We start from the raw sequence: 25,911 nt of genomic DNA on the forward strand, positions 1-25,911 counted from the left end.
TGCTAAATTGGAGGAACTATGCCCAGGTGGTGTGTTGTCATTAACATCCACTCAGTTTAGATCATAAAGAAAGGATAAATTATTTACCCGAAAATAAAGATCGACAATATAGGAGATCGACATGACATGATTGGTTTATATGTAAGCCTCCTTATAAATATAAATATAAAAAATTTTTTTTCTTTTTTTTTTTCTCTTTTTCTTTTATATTCCACTATGTCTTCTCTTCCTTCACCACCACCTTCACCTTTAGATTGTAGACGTCATCGTCGAAGTGATAGTTTTGCTTTAATACAAGCTATTATGAAAGAAAGAGAAAAAGAAGAACACAAAGAAGAAGAAATGCTGATAAAATCAAAACTATTACGATTCAGTTGTCCTCCTGCTCAAAAGATAGATAGTCAAGATATCACACCACACAAGAGTCTGTCTCAATCTGTAAGGTTCACAACAGAACCCCCTCAGGTGTATCATTATTCTTAAGTTTTATTGGGATTCTAAGTAATCACGAAACAAATCTTCTCTTTCAGTCTTGGACTCTATCACGTAAAAACGACTGTCTTTCTCAAGTATCTTTTTGGCATCTCTCCAACGCATCCCCGCTCTGATTTCTTTTGTGTCACGTAAGAGATCCATGTATTCATCCCTTGGCTCCTTCTTCTTGTTCTTTCCCAGATGATGTTTCACATGATCTTTAAATAACGCTTCTTTCTCCCGAGTGACTGTCATGGCTTTAAATCTAGGATCATCTTTGTATTTACGGCGGAAATCATCCCAGTACATCTTCTCAGTTACTTTAGATTCAAGTAGTTCTTTAAACTGATCTTCTGGTTTCTAACATCATATTCATTTTTTAATACCTTGTAATATATATATATGTATATATACCCAGTTGCTTACCTTTTTTGTCTTGTTAACATCTTTTAATTTCTCACCTAATGCATGACAATACTTGTCAAATAATACTTTATGCTTATTTTGTGGTACCACTCATATCAAAGTCAATATCAATAAATAAACAAATAAATGTATCTTACCTGAAAATCTTGGATCTGTCATGAGTTTAGGGTATTCAGCTGAATAGACAGCAAAAGGAGAAATGTTTCTCTCTTGTAAGAGGTCATAAAATTGAGCTGTATATTCTTCTTCTGTCAATGCATCCTTTTGTACTTCTGCTTCAGCCATTTCTTGTAATTGCCACATGACATCTTCTTCTGTCATTCTAAATGATATGTAAGCTATCTAAAATAATTCAGTTCCTTACTCTTCTGATTGTTCTTGTTCTTGTTCTAACCGAGCACGCTCTGCTTCTTCTAGTTGCTCTTCTTCTAATTGAACGCGTTCTTGTTCCAATTTAACGCGTTTGGCTTCTTGCTCTTGTTGCTCTTGTTCTTCCAATTCTCTCTTTTTATCCTGTTCCATCTTTTTCAATTGTTCCATAGGCTCCTCTAACTCGAGGGGCATTTCCCAAACAGACGTCTTTGTTTCTCGGTCATAATAAAATTCATATCCATCGTGTGTCAAGACAAATAACCAATGCGTATTGGGAATTTTCTTTCTATACACTATAAGTTAATTGACTGCTTATGTCTTTCTATCAACGTTTACTTTATCTGTTTATGCTTCTTAGGTGGGAGATGTTCTTGTGTTGGAAATACCCAAGAACTGGTATGAGTAACTGTATTGTACCAATAAGGTTGACCAGTGACTGTACGATACTCTTTCCAACCTGAAGGAAGTTTAGGTACACCGAGTAATACGTATTTCTTAGAAGGTTTAGGCTTGGGTGTTGTTGTAGGATACATTACGTTAGTCCCAAAAAAAAAAAAAAAAAAAGAGAGAAAAAAAGAAAAAAAGTTTTTTTTTTTTTTTAAAAAACCGATGATTCTATTGATTTTAACAGTTGCATTAGCAACTTTTTATAGTCCACATCAAGTGGAAAAACTTTATTGACTATATGATAATACGAAATCCAGTCGTAAAAAGAGAAATTAAAGAGACCATTTGATAGGAATGACACCTTTAGACAAACTGCCTAATTCCTTGAATGCAGCAGGACTTAAATCAACATCGCCTTCACCACAACTAGGACAAGTATCGACTACCTTGACTGTGACAGAACCAGATCCGCCTTTAATAGTGATGGATTTACCACAATATTTACCATCACTGCTAGAACCCATCAATGAGCCTGAGAGAGCAGCAACCATTTCACTGTCAGAATTGGTATCACCACAGCTACCAAGACCTACAGTATAATAAGTAGCATCACCAGACATGGAAGAACGAGCTTCAAGCACAGGAGCAGCTTGAATAGTGAACAACATGGCAAAGAACAAGAAAAGAGTAGCAAAATACATGGTATAAAGAACGGCCAGCGTTAAAACGAATGGGAAAGAGAGAGAATACAGATAGACAAGAGTTGAATTGAACGTTGCCTTTATATATAGAATAATTCAATCGCCACTATCAAATAGGCCCCTTGAAGCCAAGCCATGAATCAAATGAAATTATTTCTTTCCATTTTCGATTTAATAGCCCCGTGTATAAAGAAAGAAAAAGGGGGGCAATGATGTTCATGTTGTGTTACTTCGGAACTTTAAATTGCCTTCAAGGACATATATATGAAAACAAATCCTTGAAACAAAAATAGAGCGGAGTGATGCTCATCTCTGGGCGATTTTTGTGTTGCCTAGGGCCACGTATCATGAATAAAAGGGAAAAAAAGAGGGGTTTCTTTTTCCTTTTTTTTTTTTTAGTTCGATCTAGATGACAAGGATATGTGGCAATCAATAGGCCCATCAATGTAACCATTGTTGTTGTTACATTTTTTTAAGGTTGAAGGTGGTTTGAGCGGCAGTAACATAAAGAGTCGAGATAGTTTAAGAAGTGTGTAGTTGATTCAAATTTGACTTACCTGTTTGAACAGCAATGCTTAATTAAAATAATTGGATCCCTGAAGAGAACGGAAACAGGCCATCCATTGTTTGACAGATAAATACTTGCCGGTTACAAACTAAAGAATGGGGGACCGACTTGGAACCATCGTTTCATGATACTTTGTCTTTTTTGTCTAGATTTCGGAAAGAAAAATGGGTTCCGATTGATTAGATTGATTTTTTTTTCTTAGTGGAAACAATCATTGGCAGTCAATTGAATTAGTTGATGGACTATATATGCAGTACAAACCTTTAAGAACACTATCTAAAAAAGAGATTACACAACATCTAAAGATCAAACTGATATGAGTGACACTCTAGTCCAATGATATGTATATATACCGTTGTATTCCCAGTTTTTTTAAATAATGCAACATCTTAATTTAGATAAATCTAGGCCTTTGATTGTGTTCAATCTCAAAGTCAGTTTCTTGATAAGCAATGACCATTTGTTCTCTATGCAAGAACCATAACAATGAAATATATTCTTCCACAAGATACAAAAGTATATTGTCTATTTATAAAGTCGATAAACATACTTGGACTCATTCAAAGAGACATTGGACTCTCCAATACCTTTGCATTTCATGTTAAAAGTCAAGACTTTGGCATCATTCTTTGCTGCATGATACATTTTTTCATCAGATTCAGCTATATTCATGCCAGTACATTCATAAAAATATTGGTCTTTTGCAGAACACACCTTGATAAAAAAAAAAAAAAAAAAAAAAAAAAAAAAAAGATGTGTGCAAACCTGTTACCGTATGGTTAATAACCACACAAGTTTTCAGAAGAGTGCAAGGTATATCAATAACAAAATGATGACTAGTATCATTCAAGCAAAGACCCTTATTATCATAGAGATTCCAGCCAGAGATAAAAAGGTGTTTTAAGCCCAAAAGTCGATGGGATAATTGAAACATGGTGGGTGGATAATAAGCCATTTGGACAAGCTCCAATGTCTCAATAAAATGATTGATACCAGCTTCAGAATTAACTTGGATCATCAAGCCATCATTGAGTATTAATTTCTTGAGGTTTGAACAATAAGTAAAGATGTTGCTCAGGTAATAGCCATGGATCAAGTTATTGTAACTGTTGTTTACCTGTACAAGTCCATTTAACTGTCAGTTTGTGCTCTCGATAGTTAAACTATCAAGGTTACTTGCTGCCGCTTGAACTAAGCTCAAATAGCTCATATTATTGTTCCCAGCACGTAGTTCAAGTTGCACCTGCAAAATATTGTCCATATTAAAATCCATCTTCACTTCGTTGCTTGTATGTCGCGTGTATCTTTTGTCAATACTTTCTTACAAACCTGAAGTGACGTTGAAAAGCTTTTGTTCCCCAAATATCTTCAGGTGTGTCCAATTCTTGGATGAGGGAATGGTTGACATGATATATTTTCCTCTTTCTTAAATAGTCGGTGAATGCTTTTAAGGCTGATCTTGCCTTGCTTTCAACAAGTTGAATTTTTCTAACAACCGCGCCTTGATCAAGTCTGAAATCTTTGACGTTGGGGAATTTGTTGACAATATAGGACAGCATGTTTTCATCTTGTGTTTCTAAAACTAGATTGAGTTGAGTCACACTCTCCATCTGCTTTGGTTGACCAAGGTGAACAGTTTGTTCTCCAGAAATTAGGCCAGTGCGATATAACAGGATGCTCAAATTCTTTAGCTAGTGACAGTTGTCCAACGCTCGATCAAATCCGAGTAAGGAACGTGAATGATTGCATTGGATCTCCAGTTTCTCTAGTTTTCTTTTTTTTTTTCAAAAAAACAGTGTACCTTGCTTATCATGCTTTTGAACGGAGGGATAATCTCAAATGATTCACCATTGTATACCTTGCGTTGTTTCATTCTATCACTCAAGGCTAGCATGGCATGATAATAGAATTCCATTTCTTGATTACCTGAAGAATACTGTAGTGTATTTAGATGCTTCAAATTCCCTCCATAGCTTTCGAATAAGATTCTTGACCAAAAAATGCTACTTGTCTTTGATACCTTGAGTTCTTCTAGTTTTGGACAGCTTTGGGCCAGAGATGTGAGATGTTTACAAAAACGATAACTGTCTGCTACAATCACGAGGTGGATTTTCTTGATATAACTCTTAGGAAAAGAAAGGTTTAATCATGGCACTTAAAATAGCTATCATTTTTACTTTTTTTTTTATGTAAACATACTTATACAAAGCTGTTTGTGATACCTTTTTCCAGTCTCTACAGGTAAGTTGACATTGTGCCCTGTCCTTACTTTTAAGATGAAAAAGTGTTTTGTGGAGTATTTCGTAAGGCAAAGAGTTCCAAACAGCCATGAAAGTTCAAAGAGAATGAAAGTAAAAGATGATAATTCCTTTGTTCATTCAAAAAAATATCCAGTTTTGTGGAAAGATTTTTTATCAAAATTATTTTATCAGTTAACCTCAATAAGTAAGGTATCTTCATTGATGTTTATCACACAAAGAAGTCTGTAATTTATCAAATGCAATTAAAAACAAGGTAATACAAAAGTATACGTGCAAGGTGTAGTTTGTTTATATCAAAAAACAACATTGTAGAATAAATCAAGAAGGACTATTGTTTCAATATGTTTAAGCAAAAATGCTCAACTTTTTTTTTTGTAGTAGACAATGGAGCGTTCCTTAAGACAACGTATCGTTCTATTGATACCATATCATCTCAAGCAAGAAAAAAAAAGGAGTAATTTTGTGAAAATGACTCTGAGATAGCAGGATGACATTGGCCAGTATAGTATAGCATCAAGAAACAATGACTTGAATCATCAACAGGAAGAGAGTGTGCCAACCAATCTTTTTTTCTGTGATACGAACAATGCAAGACTGAACCAGAGATGCGTTCTGTGACTTGATCTGAATACGCGGAGCTAGAATGAAATGCAGTTTTACATCTGATGAGTAGCTATAATTGTTCGTTTTCTTTAAATGAAACAGCGTAAGTATAAACCAAGTCTTTGTACCAGATGAACTAACACGCTGCATGAAACAATACAGACGCACAACAGTATTTATCTGATAGAAATTAGGAAATTGTCTCACTGTGTTTTGATAGGTCGTTTTGGAAACGTAAAGGACTCAAGTTGCCAGGAAGGTAACGTATATAAAGCTATAAAAAAAAAAAAAAAAAAAAAGTAAAAGTCTAACCAGAGACTCAGTGTTGCTATTGTTCCTAGCTGGACAAATACTTCACCTGATAATGACTCACAAGAATCAACAACAACAACAACAACAACAACACCTATCATAGGCGCGCGATACACGTACACCAGTCTAGTAACAACACAAGATACTTTCTCAAAACCTGCCATACTACCTTCTCAATATTCACAACCAACAACCATTACTACTCAGACAAGTAAAAAATCAGAATCAAAACAAAAGCAACCACAACCACAAAAGAAAAATCATACGCGAAATACATCACATAACAAATCATTTAATGCGTTCTTGAGAGATACAAATGATGAATGGAATGACACGATTCTTGGTTCTAATGAACCAAAAACAATTGAATCTATTAAAGAAGATCAGACTATTGATCATGAAGCACTTAACAAAGCATCTAAAGCAGCAGAAGCTATCATTGCAACAGCACAAACTCAAAAGAAGCAATCAAAGAATCCAAATGGAGTCAAAGACCATATAGAAGAATTAATACTAGGCAAGTAGAATTAACAAAAAAAGGAGGGGAGAATGTTAATGTATCAATAGACCCTAGTCATTCGTTAAAATGGATTGATTTGGAAGAAACAAAAGATCCTTCAAGACTGAAGAAGTTTCAGGAGATATTATCTGTAACGAATGTTGATCTTGGTAAACTAGATAGTCATAAGAAAAACTGAGCTCATTTTATACAGTGGCATTGCGATCTTTGAGTTGGAGTGGTATACCTGAACAAGTGAGAATGATGGCATGGCAATTATTATTAGGATACCTTCCTTGTAATTCAGCCAGAAGAGAAACTACGTTAGCTCGTAAACGAAAAGAATATGCGGACAGTGTGACAGCAGCTTATGCAAGAGGAACAGCAGGATTAGATCAAGCTTTATGGCATCAAATACATATTGATATACCTAGAACAAATCCTGGTATTCCACTCTATCAATATGAAGCTACACAGATGGTAAATGATGCTTGTTTTTTTTTTTTTTTTTTTTTTTTGTAACCAGTATATAGTGTCTTGAAAGAATATTATACCAATGGGCAATACGACACCCAGCAAGTGGTTATGTGCAGGGAATCAATGACCTAGTAACACCCATTTTTGAAGTATTCCTTTCTGCCTATATCGACCAAGATCCAGAACAATACGATGTCAGTAAATTAGATAAAGAAGTATTGTCTGTGATTGAAGCAGATAGTTTTTGGTGCTTATCAAAATTATTGGATGGTATTCAAGACAATTATACATTTGCACAACCTGGTATTCAGCGACAAATAGTCACTCTAAAGGAACTAGTGACACGTATTGACGGTAAAGAAAAATAGGGATATAGGCATTTTTTCTTAACCTCTTTTGACAGCTCGCCTAGCTCAGCATTTACAAAATGAAGGAATTGAATTTATTCAGTTCGCATTCCGGTGGATGAACTGTCTATTAATGAGAGAACTGCCCTTACGTAGCACGATCCGGATGTGGGACACATATCTAGCCGAAGGGTCGTCAGAAGGGTTCTCAGAATTCCATGTCTATGTTTGTGCTGCATTCTTAGTGAAATGGTCCAATCAGCTACAGAAACTTGATTTTCAGGGTGTCATGATCTTTCTTCAGCAATTGCCCACACAAGGCTGGCAGGCAAAAGATGTTGAACTTTTACTTTCTGAAGCATATATGTGGAAAACTTTGTTCCATAATGCTCCTAATCATTTAAAATAATACGATTCCCTTGATAACTATATTTAATTCGTAATAAATGCCGTGTGTGTTACTTTATTAAATAAATTGGTTGCAAAAAAAAAAAAAAAAAAAAAAAATCGAATGGAGGATATACTTTAGAAGATGTCATAACATACGCTCCTATGTTTTTTTTTAAGAAAAAAGGGACTCGTCTATGCCTGTTCAGAACCAGAAAGTAAACAACGTTAAAGTATATGATGCCATTTTCATTCTCAGTGACTGAATTAATCAAACTTAAACCTTTTCAAAGTTAAGGCTTTATTGGCCTGTGCTCCTGCTATCTTTGTAATAAGAATGTACCCACTTTTGTGCATCATTATTGAGATACTAAATATTGCGATCTGAGAAACGGATTTCTATATTGCTGATAATTTGTGCAAAGTGTTTTGTACTACCTCTGTTACATACGTCCATGATCTAGCTAGGAGGCATTCAACATCGATAGTTTGATGAGTTAAGACAATGTCATCTATTTGATTATGAATTAATCATGAAAATGAACAATGAAAATAGATTTTTGATTCAATAATGATATTGCTTTCCCTTGGCAAAGGCAGTATTGTTAAATATAGTTTTAATATATTATCAGCCTTGAAGCACTTTGACTGGTGATAATACCAATCATTCATAGATGCTCCTTTGTGGATCTATTGATTTCATAGCCTCTGTAAAGAATTTCAAATATTATTAAAACTTTCAATGCTGAACTGCATTTGTAAATTTGATTTAGTAGGTAAATATCTGTCAAGCTCCTTTATACACTAGCCATTATACAAATGGTTCTAAAGAAGCCTGTTTCATCTTGAGTAGACGATAGTTGGATTCCAAGCAGAGTCTTACACAAGCTGAGCTTGGTTCTAGAACAATTATCACAACTATTTACTTTTACTTTCAGTACTGTTCGAATCTGTTGTTTGGGACAATAAAGACTGAAGTGACTATTACTATTTCTTGTTTCTTTTAATCATAAAATCGACATCATTTGAACTAATATCATTGGCTTAATAAGTCTTTTTTTAATACCTTGTAGTTTATAAAAAGAATAATGATCACAAACTTACCAGGTTTTGAAGTAAATTAAATGACAAAAAGATAATTAATTCAATAATTGCTGAGACTAAAGCATTTATGAGGTAAACCTTTTTTTTTTTTTAATTGTTGTTGTAGCATCCGAGGTCTCTTTGTTGTCCTGTTTTTTTTCTTTCTTTACAGTTGTCTTGTGCCACTTATGAGATGTGTAATTTAGACTGTAGTTTCTTTTTTTTTTTAACACTTTTGATAAGTGTACTGAATGAATTTTAAGCAGCGATCTCGTAAGATATTAATTGTTTGTTTGTGCTATGTGACATTACGGACTTATAAAAAAAGGGGTTCTTATTTTCAAGTAACTTTGAAGGCTACTACCTGTTACACAAAACAGGGGCTCTTGTGCAATGTAAAACTCTAATTGTAATAATAATTTATTACTATCAATCTAGTGATATTGCAATATGTATATATGAATGGGTGTATGTGTTTATATGTATATGTATATGTATATGTAGGAGAAAAAAAAAAGAAGTGTATTGCAGACATATACTCTGTCAGGAAAATGAAAGGAAGTTTTACAAGAATAGAAATCTAAAAAAAAAAGGGAGCATACAAATATGATTATACAAATTGGAGAAGGAGAAGTTGTTTGTTTGTTTGTTTGAATAATTTACAAGTTCACTGTTGTTGTTGTTGTTGTTTTTGTTGTTGAATACAAAATAATAGCTGCATAGGATGATAAACGAAAGTATGAAGACAATAAGAAGGGAAAGCATGAATTGAATAAACAGTTTAACCAAATGTGCTGACAATGTTGGCTAAATGCAAAAGACTTGAAAGTGGTTTTTGAGAATTAGGTATCCATTCTTGTTGTTGAGATGGTTGAGATGGTTGAGGCTGAGTATAATGATGTTCACGATGAACGGAAGAAGGGGGAACAGTAGAAGAAGGAGTGAAAGGAGGATGAGAAGGAGAGGGAGGAGGCAAGACATGCTTTGATTGTTGCAAGTACAAAGGAGAAAGAGGGGGAGGAGGATAGTAATAGGAGAATGTAGAGGCGGAAGATGAAGTGGAGCAATCTGAAGAGGTTGAAAGTGCACGTCTAGGGCGATTCTTGTATTCAATCAGCATAGGGTTTGGGTAGGGTAAACTAGGCATTGTAACAGATCGGCGAGGTCTCGTAGTCAATAGGGGCTGCAAGGACATGTGATTCTCACGTTCATGATGTGAGTGGCGATAAAGTTGAGCGCGATTCTCCTCTTCTATCAAATTTTTTTTTTGTTGTTGTTGACCACGCATGTTTTGACGGCGCAGCTTTTGCGTTAAATGGGTACGATAATGCTGCATCATGTTGTCTTGACGTGAGAATCGGCTGGGGCATCCAGGATGAAGACAATGAAAATTCTTTTCGCCTGTGTGAATTCTGTTGTGTCTAGCGAGATGACCACTATATATCATGTAAGTATGCAAATTACAAATAGATATTTGAGCCTACCTGGTTGTGAAACTCTTATTGCATCCTTGTTCGGTACAGTGATATTTTCTTTTGGGCGTAGTAGGCAAGTTCATACAAGATGTCATTTTATTGATTTTGAAGACCATCTTATTTGAGTCATTTTCACTATTATTCAATAAACTAAAAGTTTTGCCAGAGGCATTCTTAATTGATAATGCAGAATCCATACTAAATATAAAGAAGGAAAGAACAAAGTGAAAGAAAAGAAAGAAAAAGAGAGAACGAAAGAGGTAAAAAAAAGTGAAATTCAATTCAAGTATTTATAGTGTTTTTCGAGTCTTCTGGGTGGAGTTTGGAATCATTCAATTGTACGCACTGATTAAACGTGGGCCTGGAATCTTTTATGCAGTTTCACCCTGCATCACCAAAACGGAAATGGTTGAAAAACGTGCTTGTTTAGGATAAACGTGAAATAGCCACTAGTAGGAAACCCTGATTTACTCCTTACCCTTCATCACCAATCACCTGTTTTCAGTAATTGTTGATCATGCTAGCTTTAATTTATTTAATAAGAAGAAATTTGAATTCTACCTAATGTTACGAAATGATGAAATGTTACATTGCGTTACTAAATCAATGCTAAACTAAAAAAAAAAAAAAAAAAAGTGGCAAAAAAAGACAGAAAAGAAGCTTGTATTATGGAGGACAAAATAGGGTTTGTTTTGCTTAGAAGGGTTTACTCCTTTTTTTTTTATATATAATAGACTCCTTTTCTAGCCACGTTGTTGAAGAAGTTGTATATTTCAGCTAAAATCTCAACTTTATGCTTTTCTAAAAAAAATAAAAAAAAAAAAAAGCTTAAGGGAGAGTATGCGTGTAAACCTAACACCGCGATTGACCGAGTTTTTGAGATTCGGGCCGATAGATAAAAATTAGGTTTTTTTTGTTTCTTGTCAATTAAATATGATTCGCTGTATTAAGCTTATCTGTCAATAGAACAATAGATTTACAATTTTATTTATTAACCCTTTACCATAGAAGAAAGGAACAAGGACTTAATGATCTTGGGTAATTCCTTGTTCTCAACACAGATATGTGCATGACTACCTAAGGCTTTCTTTAACCTAACACGAATACAATAGATTAGGAGGTGATAAAAAAAAAGGCTACAATAAACGCCACTTACTGCTCTGCTTGATTTTGAATGCTACCAATGAAAATCATTTGTGCTGTCACCCGATCATCTGATTTCAAAACTACAAAAAAAAAAGGGGGAGCATGAGCATTTGCTATGCTTGGCATATTGTAGCACTTACTTCTGGCAATGTCATTGGGATGAATATTGTACTGAGCAATATTAGCATCAGACAAAACAACTACAAAGTAGTCATCTGCTTCTTCTTGTACAATTTCTTTCATAGAATAAGAGGCAGCACCCAATGTATTATCACCACTTAGACAGAATTGGGAATGGGCTTTCATTTTACTGATAATTTCAAACTCTTCTTTTTCTGTTTTGGGGTATTTTCCAGGTGCAACAAACTCAATATTAGCTCCATCACCACTGTGACCAACAATTTTGTATTCAAACTTATGCTCAAATCCACGAAATGCTTCCATGAGCATCAGGGCAACTTCCATTGAACGTTCCAAACGGCGATCATGTGTGTTAAATCGAAACATACTAAAAATATGATTAGTCATGCGTATTACTTTCTTTGATTTACCTTGCAGACAAGTCAAACACGAAGTTCATGCGCTTAGGCTTATCTTGAAAGAGGCCAAATTCAGGATCGTCTTCTCCTCTCTTTTTATAGATAGATTTCTCTCCTGTAAGACCCTCGACACTAAAATAGATTAATTAATAATACCAAAACAATCAAGACTTACATTTTAGTATCATCTAAATCACCAGAAGATTGATTCTTAAGCCAGACTCGCTCATGTTTCTTGGCTTCTACACTCTCAAGAATCACTCGCAATTCACGTACTTCACGACGAATGTTTTCCATATACTGGCTGTATTGCTACGTTGAGTTAGCATGACAATATGTTGTGTATCCATGTCATACCTGGAAATCAGCTTGAGTCATATCGATCTTGTTCAGTTTCTTCTCCATAGCTTGAGCATGCATTTCCCTAGTGAAATTAGTATAAAATCGTTCGATATATTTAGATGTTACTTTTGGGCTTGGCTAATTTCAGCGGGCGCATCGGCATCCGTTTTCTATTCATGCAATTAATATTCTTTTTTTCCTCCTGTAATTTTCGCTACCAATTTAAGATTGTCAATGTCTTCAAACGTAGCTTCCTGACGACCATCTTCATTCATATTGTTTCCAGAGCCATTGACACCACCACCTCCAGATCCACCTGCGCCAGAGCCTGCCCCTCCTCCTTCTCCGACACCTGAAGAACCACCTGATCCTTGGCCATTTCCATCATTTCGGCATTGTGCATCGCTATTGGCCCCTTCTCCTATTTCTCTAGCCTGCCCATCTTGTTCTTGTTGCTGTTTTAAATTAATATAAGCTAAATATATTTAATATATTTACATGTTGATCTACAGTTTCGTAAATAACGGATAACACCTTTTGGTCCACGCCGACCATTTGCTTCCAAGTTTGGGCTGCCTTGTAAATCTCGTTGGAGCTCACTTGCCATATACGAATAGTGCCTGCATTATCCAGGGTAACAAGGTTACCATTTGGTAATTCACACATGGTGGCAGCAAATCGCTCTACTTGGAACTGAGTATAAGTAGGTAAAGGCGATTCTCTAAAAAGTGATCATGGATTAGAGAAAAAAAAATAGATAAATGAATTGCTTACGTGATGCCACCGATGATAGAAAGTGGCATAGGAATACGCCATATTTGATTTGTATTGGGATTCAATAAGTCTAAAGTACTTTCAGCACGGCCATCTCTAGGTGGCTCTATAATAGCTAATTGTTGTGTATGCTCTAAAAAGAAGGTAGAACCTTTTACTTTTCTGTCTTGATTGTCACTTTGTGTCTGGTTATTCTTGATGAAAGACAAGATATTGATCACACCTGTATCCTGGAAATTAGCAAAAGAGCAGCCTTCAAGAATAGAAGCAAATATGTTGTCTTGACTTGCCTGAGCAAATCTTGCTCCAGATGCAAACTCTTTATGATAAATATGGCCCAAATTGCTCACAGGTTGGCCATTTTGACCCAAGGCTTGGATGGTTTCCATTACTTGAGGCACACCATGGTCTTTGTTGGGAATAATGGCATACATATTGGCATCACGACTACCACGAGCAATCCAGAAACCATAGTCAACGACATGCAATTGGCTAATTCGCGTAGGAAGAGTAATAGTATATTGTTGAGAAGTATTAAAGTCAAGTAAGGCAATCGTAGGTTGATCATGTTGATAGAACACCAAGATGCCTTGAGAACTCAAATTGTTGCACATAATAGACTTGACGGGTTCAAGGCCACGAATTACAACAGAGGCAACAGACTTTTTGTTAAAATCACAGCAAAGTAGTTCATTGTTAGAAGGGTTGTGTAAAGCAAGATATTTAACGGCTCCTGAACGAGTACGAATGACAGAAATACGAAGGCGAGGAGGCGCTCTTTGAAGAGGGAAATACTCGTAAAGGTCTAGACTATCGATACGCTTATGGTTGGGTTCTACATGGTGCAAGGTAACAGGATTGGTAGTAACTACAAAAAGAGAGCCATCGTCTAGCGTAGCAATGTCCAATGCTTCACCACGTGTAGGAATGTCGAATGTATATAATTGTTCAGAGAATACAGTTGAGCGACCTTCTTTACGTTCGAGTTCCTTCCAGTTCTTGCCGACATCAATGTCCCAGCCACCACGAATAGCCATGGGCTCTATTTGAACCTTGGTTGCGTTTTGTTTTGTTGCTAAAGGCACACGTTTCCATTGCTCTGTTAAAAGAGGTTTGCTCAAAGAAATTACATCACCTAAGCTCATAGAGAAATCAGATTCAAGCCCTACAGGAATACCATGTTTTTCAAAGATTTCAATTACAAGCTCCTTGGAAGCTTGATCGTATTGATCAAAGTCAAAGACATTCTGAAGGATCTTGGAGATACCTTCTTCTGGATAGTTTTCAAGATGAAGCACAATATTGACCAATTCACGTGTGGAATAAGGATAGGAAATCAATCCTTCATCTGTCAATTTACGCAAATCAGTGAATGCATTAGACAACTTGAGAAGTAAATCTTCAGATACATTAGGACCATATTTGCGCAAGAGGAACATTTCTGAAAGCATATCAGGGTTATCTACAGCATGGCAACTAAAGACATCACCGATTTCACGATAAAAGTCATTACCTAAGAAAGGGTAACCTGGTCGATTGGCCAAGACAAGCATACGGAAATTAGGGTGCACCATAATGTAATCCTCACTATCTTGAATGTCTGATTCCTTTGAAATGATACGACGACCGTCACCAAGAACCATTTGTCCATCTTCCACTAGACTCTTGAGTACAGCTGTCACATAAGTAGGTGCTTTGTCAGCCTCATCCACCACCAAAATAGTACCATCATGTACAGCCTTGACAAGTGCAGAGTCTTCAAACGTCAATACACCGTCTACAATAGCGGGTGTGGTAGTCAAACTCTGAACTGTACTGTCACGATGCAACTGAATGTATTCACGAGGAAGCTGAAGCAACTGTAAAAAGTAATCTGCCAGTTTGTTTTTACCGACACCTTGATTACCAATCAATAACAAGTGATCGCCTAATTGATAATCTTTAAGCATTTCCTTCAAAATTTCGGTATGCGCAGGATTTTCGTGGAAAACAACATTGGGAATGAGCATAGGATTTCCTCCTTTGAATACAGGTTCAATGACATTGCCAATACGAATGTGTTCAGGGACTTCTCTTGAAGGAAGTACTTCAATCTTGAGTTCAGTAGCATTTGTGTCTTCTTTGGGTGGGTAGATACCATTCGCCACCATCAAGGCATGAAGTGCTTCACGAGCTACAGCAGGCATAAATCGAGATAGAGCTGCTTTGTGGATAGCAACATACAAGCTTTCATTTTCAAAGTAAGCAAGACGACGACAAATACGAATCAATTGACGGGTAGATAAAGCACTAGATAACATACGAACTGTATCATCCTTGTCACGACGAAGACGTCTAGAGAACGTCAAGAGCTGTCTTAGTTTATCTTCATCAACACCAGGTGATAAAGCACTCAGCACATCTTGTTCTTCATTGGAAGGAAGAGAATCCACTACAATAAAATGAAACATGGACAGAATTTCAGAAGACAACCAAGATCCGGCCTTTGTGTCTGTTTGTCCACTGGTACCTGCTCTTGCTAAAGCCACGATGCGGAACGAAGGATGGATGGGAATCAAACGTTTGCTTTCAAGCTCTTCAAGCGACAATTTACGCAACAATTTAGCATAACGCTGGCTACCAATGAGACGTGCACCGTCAGGCAATTGAGTTTCACGATCAGAACAAAGGCGTTGAAGTGTATTAAGTGTGCCATAAGAAAGTGCCTCAATACCATCCAAGACAGCCAAATGACCATGAATAGCAGCTTCGACGAGCAAAGAGTTCTCCCATACTGTATCGCCTTTAGCTGTCGTTGATCTTCTTTGTAGTAAATCACGAGAGGACATGTCTCGGTAAAGAGGGATATAATCAATAGTGTAGCCAAGATTACGAGCAAAGTGTCTTACTAGGGCTGATTTACCAACACCTTTATGTGTGCCTACAAGACAGATATCTTTACCACCAGCGTGTAACAAGACCATGGCAGAGAAGATGTCACGATGATAGGGCGTTTCAATGAAATATTCTGCAGGACTAAAAGGAGCAGGTCCACAATAAAGGGGCAAACCAAGAGCGCCAAATTTCTCTGAAGTGAATGAAGCAATAGCCTTGTGTGTATGATGGTATCCATCCACAGTAATATCAGCCTTAATGGGGTCAATATTAGCAATTGTATAGCCAGAGCTTGTTTGACGTGCCTCCATATGCGCTTCTACAACAGCTGATTTGACACCAAATCGTCTAAATGCAGCTTCAATCACACTTAATTGCTCTAAATCACACGTAGGCAAGAGAGGATAAGGATATAAAATATCTACCAAGAACCGAGGATGAATATTGGGCATCAATGACAATAAAGGAGCTAAGCTTTCAATGGTCATTGGAAATTCAGGCACTTCTATTTCTCGGTTGCGATTCTTATCATTTTGAACACCCAGCACTAAACTAATCGAAATCAATCTCTCAATCAAGTCGCGAGACACTTTTTTGTTGCTGATCAAGGCTAGCATTTGATCTACTTGCGATTTAAAATCAGGCGCTTTGACATCTCTACTTTGAAAACGGGACCGTAAAGGAGGGTCAAGTGGATAACCAACATAAGGTGGTACAGGTAAGCCTAATTTAGAATGATAAGCTGCATCGAACAAGAAGACAACAATCTTACCAAGTGCAAATACCAAGAAGCGTGGACTTACTTTTTCAAATTTTTTTTCTGCTGTATCAGTGGTGTCTTTTGTCGTCAAGAAGCGACCGTCATCAAGTGACATTTCACGATTCTCCAACAAATTGTTCAAGATAGGAAGTACGTTACGTTCTGCTTTTTCAATACCATCTAAAACAAGAATACGACCATGAATAGCAGCTCTGACAGCAGCTTGATCGACATAAAATGATGTACTGTTTTGCAATTCTCTTCTTTGTTTTAAATCGGCATCTGTCACATCTTTAGATAAGGCAACATATTCAATTCTAGAATAAAAGAAAACAATGAGCATTGCTTCTTTGTTTGTTTTATCTTATTACTCTCGTTGTGTCATTTCAGCATATTTCATTACAAGGTTACGACGTAAAGGACCAGGAGGACCCAACAAAAATATATCTTGTCCAAGCTATATTCAGGTTTAGTCTTTCACATGTCAATTTCAAAAGAGAACAGCTTACTTTATCTTTTTGCATTATCCTAAAGATAAAATGAATGAGTTATATTTAATTATTATTTTATCACAGCTTACCATCTTAAATGTCTTAATATATCCTAAAAATAAAGGCATTGAGTTACTTGCTAACAGATATACAAATAACGAACTTACCTGTGCACCTTCATAAAAGGGCCCTTGAACTTCAGGTACTAATTCTGGATTTTTAGCAGGAATGACTTGCATGACAACGTCTCCAATACGAATAGATTTAACAGACACTGTAGCGTATTAGTATGACTCTTAAGACAATACACACGCACCTTCATGAGTCAAGTCGTCATCTTCAGAGTCGGACCAGCCTACTTTAGAGGGATCTAAAGTAGCGCCAATTTGCTTTAGTCTTCTTTTTGCCTGTTTATTGACTGGCATAATAAAATACAAGAAAGAGAAAGAAATGCAAGTATAAAACTGTGGGGAATATGACTAGTAATTTCATTTTAGTCAGCGGCATTTCCATGCTACAAGCATATGAAAGCGGTTATTGAATACATTTTATTTCTGCATGGTAAAAAAGCTTATGTAACAAAACGCTATATATGCCCTCTCTTCTCATAGATTTGTAAGCGAGAAATGAGGATGGGAGTAACTGTTGTCTTGCTTGAGCCTGACTATTCTAACTTACTATCTTCACGTGACAAGACTGTTTTTTCCTGCTCTTTTATTAATCATGAGTACGATTACTGTTCATTTTTTCAGTAGTTATTTCAAAAGTTCCTCCTCATATGTTATACACTGACCCAAAATAAAAATTAGCTCAGTTTCTTGTCATTCAAACTCACGAATTTTTTTAATAGTGTAGAACAATAGAGCTAAAAGAAAAAAGGTCGGAGCTAACTGGTGTAGTTTGAACTGTGATTTCAGCACTTCATCCATTTCATTCTTCATTTCGAAAAGCAACCGTTTCTACGTATATGAATATATTAGTAATCTTATTAAGTAATGCAGAGGATATTGTACCTCTTAAAATAAATGTATCTTTCATAATAAAAAGTGTGAGCAAAAAGGAAGTATAAAGCACTATTATGCACATACAAATACTTTAAGTGATCACAGAATATAGAGGTATCTTTGGGACTGACTTGAACTAAAAAAAAAAAAAGTGACATGTAAAATCTGGCCAAAATATACCTTTCGACCAAAGGGTATCACTCATGTAAACCGTAAATTTGACAACTTTTTGACAGTACTCCTCCACACATTGCTATTCTGTCATTTTGGTCTTTTATGAATTGTCTTAATTTACTTGAAAGTTCTAATTTTAACAGGCCAATATCAGCAAAAGCATACCGGCTAAACCAGCTTGTGTTTCGACCTGATTCTTCGATTCTACAAAGTCTTTGTTCACATCTCTGTCTTGAATTCTGGGTAATGTCGTTGTTCTCTGTAACAAGAAATATGGTATATCGATGAATTTTACATAAATCGCCCACTTGAGTTCGCCTAAATTGCTTTATCTCGGATACCTTTCAGCCCCCAATATGCTTGATTTATTCATTCCATTCTGAAGATGATAACCATTTGCTGTTTATGTGTCCGTCCAATACTTTCTTTTATCACGAGCCAATGTTTGTATTCCTGTCATCAACCGTTATTACCAATGATATCGTTATTTTAGTACAATCCTTGGACTTTAGTCCTATTGGACACTGTCAGAAAAACAGTCTAACAGTACAAGATGTGGTTTTTATAGCATTAGCTCAGATTTGAAAGGCTCACTGGAGAGCTGTAACCTTTAAACCCCAAAGATTATTCAAGTAAACTCGTATAGATCTGCAGCTACTAGTGGCAGAAAAATACATTCATGCAAATCTTCAACGGCAGAGAAGTCAGATGACATAGTTCATACATTTTATTGAAAATATTAAATAAGCAAAAATTAAAATCTGAAAATTAAGCAGAGCATGAGATGCATAAATAATATTTATATTGCTACTTAAATCAAAGGGCACTTGTATCATGATAACTTTGTTTCTGAGTTCGAGTGATAAAAGACTGGGCTAATTTTTATTTCAGATCAGTGTATAATAAAAAATCACTTCTTGCTCAAATGACTCAGAGCACTGTATGACCTTTACTTCGTCATCCCTTACTCCTGTCTTTCAGCGTCCCAGTTCTCTACGAAGTGTGACTAAAGAACAGTTTCTTTTTAGAACATATTCCTTCGAGCCAAGAAATCGAATGGTATAATTAGTTTGGCAGCTAGATAAAATCTATTTTTTAGCCCATAGTGGATTCCAAGAGCTCTTGGAGATCAAAAGAAAAAAGTTCATTCAAGATTTTTGGAATGTCAGATTGACTCGATGTAGGTTTGATTCAACCGATGTAAGCTGAGACTATTTATAGGTATCTCTAACAAAAAAAGTAAGTTTAACAAGACGAAAAAATTGGATTTATTTGGATATTGCTTTCAAATCAGCATACAAAATGTATTGTACTTTGCAATTGGTAGGAAAGAGGCCCATTTTGATAAATGTTTAGGATTGAGTAGGTATTCAGCTCTATGTCGCTCGGTGTGCAAAGTATAAATTACCATATACTCACAAACCTACTTTGGTTACTGACATTTTCTATAATAAAAGATAAATTCAGTTCAAAAAGTATATTGTCATTTGCATGACTTAATGAAATCAGTGGTGTGCTGTTTTGAGACAAATATCCATCACAAATGCACATTTACATACTCAAATCAAAGCATTTCTTTCTTGTTACTAAGTGCCATTTGGATTATTTGTTCAGTTTCGAATTTATTAAGATACATGTATATTTGCAACACCACAACGCAAGCGTTTACATTTTTCTTCCATATTTGAGTGAATTCTTGACTAAAATCTTCCATCACTTATGCTGCAGTGCAAGACCAACATGTAATTACAGTTGAAGCTACAATATGTTCAAAATCACAACAAATTTATCTCAAACACAAAGCTTTAGGACTGGGAACCAATCAAGACCTGTTATTTATCATTAAATGCTATTAAATAGCAAGGGATAGTATGGATGGGTATAGATGAGCAGAATAATGTAAAAAACTTGTGTGTTTTAGATTTTCGAAATTAAAACAGACATTTCTGATTTTATCATTTTTTATCGTTTCTTATCACAATTTATGTTTTTTTTTTGTACTTTATCATTTTTTCTTCATTTAGTCTAATTCTTTTGAGATTAAAGACATTAAAGTGTAAACGATAGAAGAAGCCTTTTATTGAATGCAGAGAACTTCCACCAAAAACGGAAGAATTACGCAGTCAGAGATGGAAGAGTTACGCAATCGCTCACGCTGTGGTGAGAGCGTATTTTTCTTTTAGTCTAAAGATAATTGTTTTCCAGAAGTGTTTCTTTTTGTTGACATAGATAGACATTTGAGCATTGGTGTTAATTTTATCGAATTCATACTCAAAGTTTGTTAATTTACTAATTTGATAGAAAAGGTCCTTTTGAATACATGGTCTAAGGTGGCTTTTGACTGTTTGGACTCAATCAACTCATAAAAATGACTATATTAAGCTAAAAATACCTTAAGAGAATAAGGGGAAAAAAGGGATAGGGAGAGGATTGTTGATTTAGTTGTGTGTCTGGGCGTGGGTTTGTAACCAGAGAAGAAATGGAAGCATTTGGTTGGATGTTGGAAGGAGTAGATTGTTTGTGATAGCATGTTGCATAAAGGTGATTTGGGATAGAATCGAGTGTATAGAGGTCCACTTAGTACTCCAATGAAGTAAAGAGCTGGTAGTCTTGAATATTTTCTTGAGAAAACTATTTATAAGTGTCTGAAAGACAAAGAGCTTTGCAAAGAACACTTTTGCATTCTCTAAAGCTACCTTGAGCAGTGTCTAAGGACAATGCTTGACCTTGAAGAAGTTCCTTGATGCTTGTTTCGAGCATCTTTCTGGAAGTAGTAATCGAACTAATTAGGTAGTAATTGACTGGGTCAGTCGGATTGCCTTCCTCATGAATCGGGGCTACTTGTACAACTTGTCGACAGTAAGGCGTGTATGGCCAACACCGACACAGATAAAAAATACACTAAATTCTGTGATATATGTACAAAAATTAAAGCTAGAGTCATAAGAAAATCACGGTAAGAGCCGTAGATGTCAGGAACAAAGAAACATATGAACTTTGAAACTTCGCAAAAATTTATGCCGACTTACAAGTATGCCAATTGTGTACTCAAAAAAATATTTTTTGTAATAAAAAAAAACAAAAAAAGAAGAACATTTCTAATGTTTTAAATTAATAAAAAGCCTGTTTTCAATTTTTCTGCTTTAAATAAATAAACGAGTCTACCGGATGATGATTTTGTTGTTTTAGTTTAAAAAGGATATTACTGCATGGTAGACTTGTTTTTTATTTTAAGACAGAAAAATTGAAAAACAAGCTCTTTTTTTTTTAATTTTAAGCAGAAAAATTAGAAATTTTTTACTTTTTTTTTATTTTTTTGTCATTACAGAAAATATTTTTAATGGTTTTAATTTTAAATAATGTTTTTACATTATTTTTCAAAAAATTTTTTTGAGTACGCAAATGGCATACTTGTAAGTCGGCATACCTGTCAATATTTTTCTTATTTTTGAAAATGCTCTTTTTTTTTGTAGAATTATCACTAGAGCGTAAGCAATGGAAGAAATTATAGAAAGACTCGTATGCCTAAGGCCTTCGTGATCAAAGTGATGGACTTACAAAAAAAAGAGCATTTTCAAAAATAAGAAAAATATTGACAGGTATGCCGACTTACAAGTATGCCATTTGCGTACTCAAAAAAATATTTTCTAAAAAATTATTATTTTTGATTTTTTATTTTCATTTTTCATTTTTTATTTTTCATTTTTCATTTTTCATTTTTTTCATTTTTTTTCTTGTTTTAATCTAATTCTCTTAAAATTAAAGATACTACAGCGTAAGCGATGGAAGAAATCTTCTATCAGAAATGGATGATGGAAAACCTTGGCCAGATTCTCACTCAAATGTGGAAGAGAAAGGCATTTAATGGAAGATCTTTTCCACCGATGAAAGAAAAGTACAATTGCTTACGCTATAGTGATAACTTTACAAAAAAGGTAGCTAGAGCGATGAAAAGAAAATTATGGAAAGATTCGTACACCTCAAACCTTTGTAATCAGTGTGATGGGTCCACAAAAACATTTTCAGAAATCATAAAAATATTGACAGGTATGCCGACTTACAAGTATGCCATTTGCGTACTCAAAAAAAATTTTTGAAAAATAATGTAAAAACATTATTTAAAACTCAAGGTCGAAATAAATTTCTCTCAAGAATGTATTGAGACCTTCGAACATAGAACAGTAAACATAAATTGCTGCTCCAGCGTAAGAAACATCAATATCCTTCAGTAGCATCGAAAAACTCCTGGTTTTCTTCATCATTGTTAGAGCCTTCATCAAGCTGAACCATTGGTAGATTTGCTCCCAGTACTTGGTTGGTAAAATCCACCGTCGATAAGTGTTCCCGCCGGTAATGGTTCTGAAATGTCCTTGAATCAACCCAGTTGCCCAGCGTCTGTATGTCGTCAAGAGATATTCCTTGTTTTAACGCAATAGAGGATGCAATTGAGCGTACACTGACTCTTGATTCGCTTGTAGACTGTCGTAGTACCTTTCTCAGCCAAGAAGAGATGGTGGTAGTTTTGACCGCTTGTTGAGGACGCTTGGTGTTGACGAATAAAACGTCAGGCTGGCGTTTGACTTTTGCCACCGGATGATCTTTTAATGCTTGAAAAGATAACACTGGACAAATGTCCGAAACTTGATGGGAATGAATAAGTACTGGTTTGATAATTCGTCTGCCTTGTCTAGTTTCTTTAGGTGCCACAATATCAAATAGTAAGTTGCCCTGATTGTCCCGAGTTGCAGATAAAAGAGATATTCTCTGTAAGTCTGATGGTCGCAAAAAGGCCGCCATTGCTACCAAAAACGCAGTCTTAATTTGCAGATCTGCCAAAGAGCAACGCTTGATGTTGATCTTGGCTACGAATTGTATACTTGGTTTTAAGTCGATTGTTGGACGATGGATTGCTAGAGGCGGGGCTTGTTTGGTGACTGCATTCATGAAAACTTTCAGCACCTTTTCTTGTGAAATTGAATCCGCATGTGGGTGTAACTGTAGAACTGCTGATCGCCATAATTTGAGCGTTGACAATTGAAAATGTTTTTCTGTTTTTATATCTTGTAAAAAGTTGACCAATTGTGTAGCTGTAAATGCCGAAGGAGGGACCTGATGGCGTTGTGCCCAGAGAATGAACTGCTGTTGTGGTTTTTGGTAGGTACGATTGGTACTGATGGCTGTACTGTATTGTTGATTTATTGTGTCTGAAGCTGTGTTTGAGAGTTGCTTGTTGTCAAATTTGCTGCGGATAAGAGCCAAACGAATAGTCTCCAAGTCGGTTTCAACGGCCACGGTGTGTTCCTGCTGGGGCAAATCAGATGCTTCGTGTGCAGAAAAATTGGTGCTTGCACTGCCAGTGCTTGAAGCACCGGAAACCATAATGCACTCGTCCAATATGGGACTACCAACGTTGCTAATGGCACCTTTTCCTTGACTATTTTCTGTAAGCACTTGCTGATTAAGTTCCATGGCGGGTTGATCCAAGGATGGCGAAATTGATTCCATGCTAGGCTGAATGCGTCTGTTGCATAGGCTTCGGGATCTGGTGTCCATGATACAAACTTTTTTACGAGGGCTGTCGTTCTGTCCACAAAGAGGTCGATGTCGTTTCTTCCCCATTGTTTTTGAACCTGGTTGTGCACTGGTCGTCGTATCATCGAATTGTTCTTGCTGTACTGTCTTCTTGATTGTTGATCCGCTACTTGATTCTGTTGACCCGGAATGTGCTTGGCTTCCACCATGATGTTGCGTTTCAGACACCACTTCCAAAGCTGAGTTCCAAGCTTCATCAACGATAGCGATTTTGTTCCCCCTTGCTTGTTGATATACGCCATTGATGTTGTATTGTCCGTGCGTATCAAAATCTTTTTGTTGTGTAACTGAGGAAAGGTCTTGAGAGTGAGATACGCTGCCATGAGTTCTCGCCAATTTATCGACTGGTCGGCTTCGTCGCTTGTCCAGTGCCCGTATGCAGTTAGGTCGCCATAATGGCAACCCCAACCTGTATTGCTTGCATCTACGTGAACTGTCTCGGTTGGTTCGTGGCCGATGAATGACTTGCCGTTCCATTTGCTGAGGTTCTTCAACCACCATTTGAGTTCTTGAACACACTCCTTTGGCAATGTCCTCTTCCTGTCCCAGTCTTGCTTGTTTTTCACTGCTTGATTCTTGAACCGCATCAGTTGATTGGTGTATAAGCGGATTGGTGTGATAGCAAAGGTTGCTGCTCTTATTTTCATTGTGAGGCTGTGTATTGATCTTGGTGTTTGCTGAGGTTGTTGAAGTGCTGCTCTGATAATCTGTCGAATTGATTTTATCTTCTTGTTGGGTAGAGAAGCTGTCATGGAGTTGGTGTTCAGTGTAAAGCCTAGGTGTTCTATCTGCTGAGTTGGCTGAAGAGTCAATTTGTTGAAGTTGATTATCCATCCCAATTGCTGTAATTTGTTGACTATCAAGTTGGTGTGGTGAATGGCTTGATGTTTGTTGTTGGCTATGATAATCCAATCGTCTATGTATGCGCTGATTCTGATCCCTTGCTGTCTGGCCCAGTTTAAAATTGGTCTGCAAATTTTTGTGAATAACCAAGGGACCATTGCCAATCCAAAAGGTGTTGTGCAGTATTGAAATACCTGTCCTTTGTACTGGAATCTGAGGTATTTTCTGAATGCTGGATGGACCGGTATGTGTAGAAAGGCATCCGCAAGATCTATAGAGGTCATATAATCGTTTGGTTTGATCAAAAGAGATACCTCCTTCAATGTCTCCATTTTGAAGTGCGGTGGTGAGACATATCGATTTAAGGCTTTGAGGTTGAAGACTGGCCTCAGGCCTTTGTCCTTCTTGGGTATTACAAAGATTGAGCTGTAGTAGCCTGGTGTTGCTGGGTTCACTAGTTCTATTGCTGCTTTCTGTTGAAGTTCTTGAATTGTTTGATCTAGGAGTTGTTCTTGCTGAGGTGTTGACGGTTTTGTTGATTTTGGAATTGTAGTGAGTGGAGGAGGTGTGTGGAATGTTATTTTGTACCCGTTTTTTATTATGCTGTTGAGCCAGAAACTGTTTGAAAGCTGGGTTCTGTCAGGAACAAGACAGACCGAAGAATACTTTATAGGCAAGATGAGCTTAGCAATGGGCTAGAGAATATAGAGATATTTATTATATTATAGGTTGATAATATAACTGACGAAGAAGTAACTCAACGACAGAATAACTAAACTATTTATACTAATGTTGAGGTAGCATGAAATATATGTGAGGAAGGGGCTAAGTCATAACATGACGAGGCTTGGCAATGCGTTCTACCTCATGACCTGAGGACTGAGTCATTTGTACATGGGAAAGTGGCATTGTTTGTCTTGGCATTGTTACTGTTGTGAACATATAGAATCTATATGCATATGATGATCTGACATTAAATAAGTCTTCATTTACATACTAA

General features: G+C 36.2%; 6 protein-coding genes across 6 annotated transcripts; 1 reads left to right on the forward strand and 5 right to left on the reverse strand.

Moving 5' to 3' along the window:
- Positions 1-173: 173 nt before the first annotated feature.
- Positions 174-1,827, reverse strand: B0P05DRAFT_546184 (uncharacterized protein). The gene is made up of 5 exons (XM_051578732.1): positions 1,609-1,827; positions 1,265-1,558; positions 1,038-1,222; positions 901-989; positions 174-834 (listed from the first exon to the last, which is right to left on the reverse strand). Exons 1-5 carry the CDS (start codon positions 1,803-1,805, stop codon positions 487-489), a joined length of 1,113 nt encoding a protein of 370 aa, XP_051433914.1. The 5' UTR covers positions 1,806-1,827; the 3' UTR covers positions 174-486.
- A 164-nt stretch (positions 1,828-1,991) lies between these two features.
- Positions 1,992-2,327, reverse strand: B0P05DRAFT_472224 (RlpA-like double-psi beta-barrel-protein domain-containing protein-containing protein; the record flags this gene model as incomplete). Its single annotated transcript, XM_051574665.1, has 1 exon — positions 1,992-2,327. One exon carries the CDS (start codon positions 2,325-2,327, stop codon positions 1,992-1,994), a length of 336 nt encoding a protein of 111 aa, XP_051433915.1.
- Positions 2,328-3,322: 995 nt separating this feature from the next.
- Positions 3,323-4,843, reverse strand: B0P05DRAFT_588167 (uncharacterized protein; the record flags this gene model as incomplete). The annotated part of the gene is made up of 5 exons (XM_051582642.1): positions 3,323-3,395; positions 3,479-3,642; positions 3,701-4,045; positions 4,254-4,619; positions 4,787-4,843. 5 exons carry the CDS (start codon positions 4,841-4,843, stop codon positions 3,323-3,325), a joined length of 1,005 nt encoding a protein of 334 aa, XP_051433916.1.
- Positions 4,844-5,885: 1,042 nt separating this feature from the next.
- On the forward strand, positions 5,886-7,836 carry B0P05DRAFT_572486 (rab-GTPase-TBC domain-containing protein; the record flags this gene model as incomplete). The annotated part of the gene is made up of 8 exons (XM_051581443.1): positions 5,886-5,895; positions 5,955-5,964; positions 6,013-6,051; positions 6,116-6,625; positions 6,679-6,773; positions 6,818-7,083; positions 7,137-7,434; positions 7,484-7,836. The coding sequence occupies 8 exons, from the start codon at positions 5,886-5,888 to the stop codon at positions 7,834-7,836; spliced, it is 1,581 nt and encodes a 526-aa protein (XP_051433917.1).
- A 1,842-nt stretch (positions 7,837-9,678) lies between these two features.
- Positions 9,679-10,467, reverse strand: B0P05DRAFT_588169 (uncharacterized protein; the record flags this gene model as incomplete). The annotated part of the gene is made up of 2 exons (XM_051582643.1): positions 9,679-10,333; positions 10,382-10,467. 2 exons carry the CDS (start codon positions 10,465-10,467, stop codon positions 9,679-9,681), a joined length of 741 nt encoding a protein of 246 aa, XP_051433918.1.
- Positions 10,468-11,363: 896 nt separating this feature from the next.
- On the reverse strand, positions 11,364-17,723 carry B0P05DRAFT_572488 (AAA domain-containing protein; the record flags this gene model as incomplete). Its single annotated transcript, XM_051581444.1, has 15 exons — positions 11,364-11,466; positions 11,529-11,598; positions 11,659-12,026; positions 12,070-12,189; positions 12,233-12,369; positions 12,415-12,481; positions 12,526-12,569; positions 12,618-12,854; positions 12,898-13,120; positions 13,174-17,124; positions 17,179-17,264; positions 17,317-17,335; positions 17,388-17,410; positions 17,466-17,572; positions 17,615-17,723. The coding sequence occupies 15 exons, from the start codon at positions 17,721-17,723 to the stop codon at positions 11,364-11,366; spliced, it is 5,664 nt and encodes a 1,887-aa protein (XP_051433919.1).
- Positions 17,724-25,911: the final 8,188 nt, after the last annotated feature.

The sequence above is a fragment of the Gilbertella persicaria genome (genome assembly GCF_025201335.1).
Source record: "Gilbertella persicaria strain CBS 190.32 chromosome Unknown B0P05scaffold_25, whole genome shotgun sequence".
Classification (NCBI taxonomy): Eukaryota; Fungi; Mucoromycota; class Mucoromycetes; order Mucorales; family Choanephoraceae; genus Gilbertella; species Gilbertella persicaria.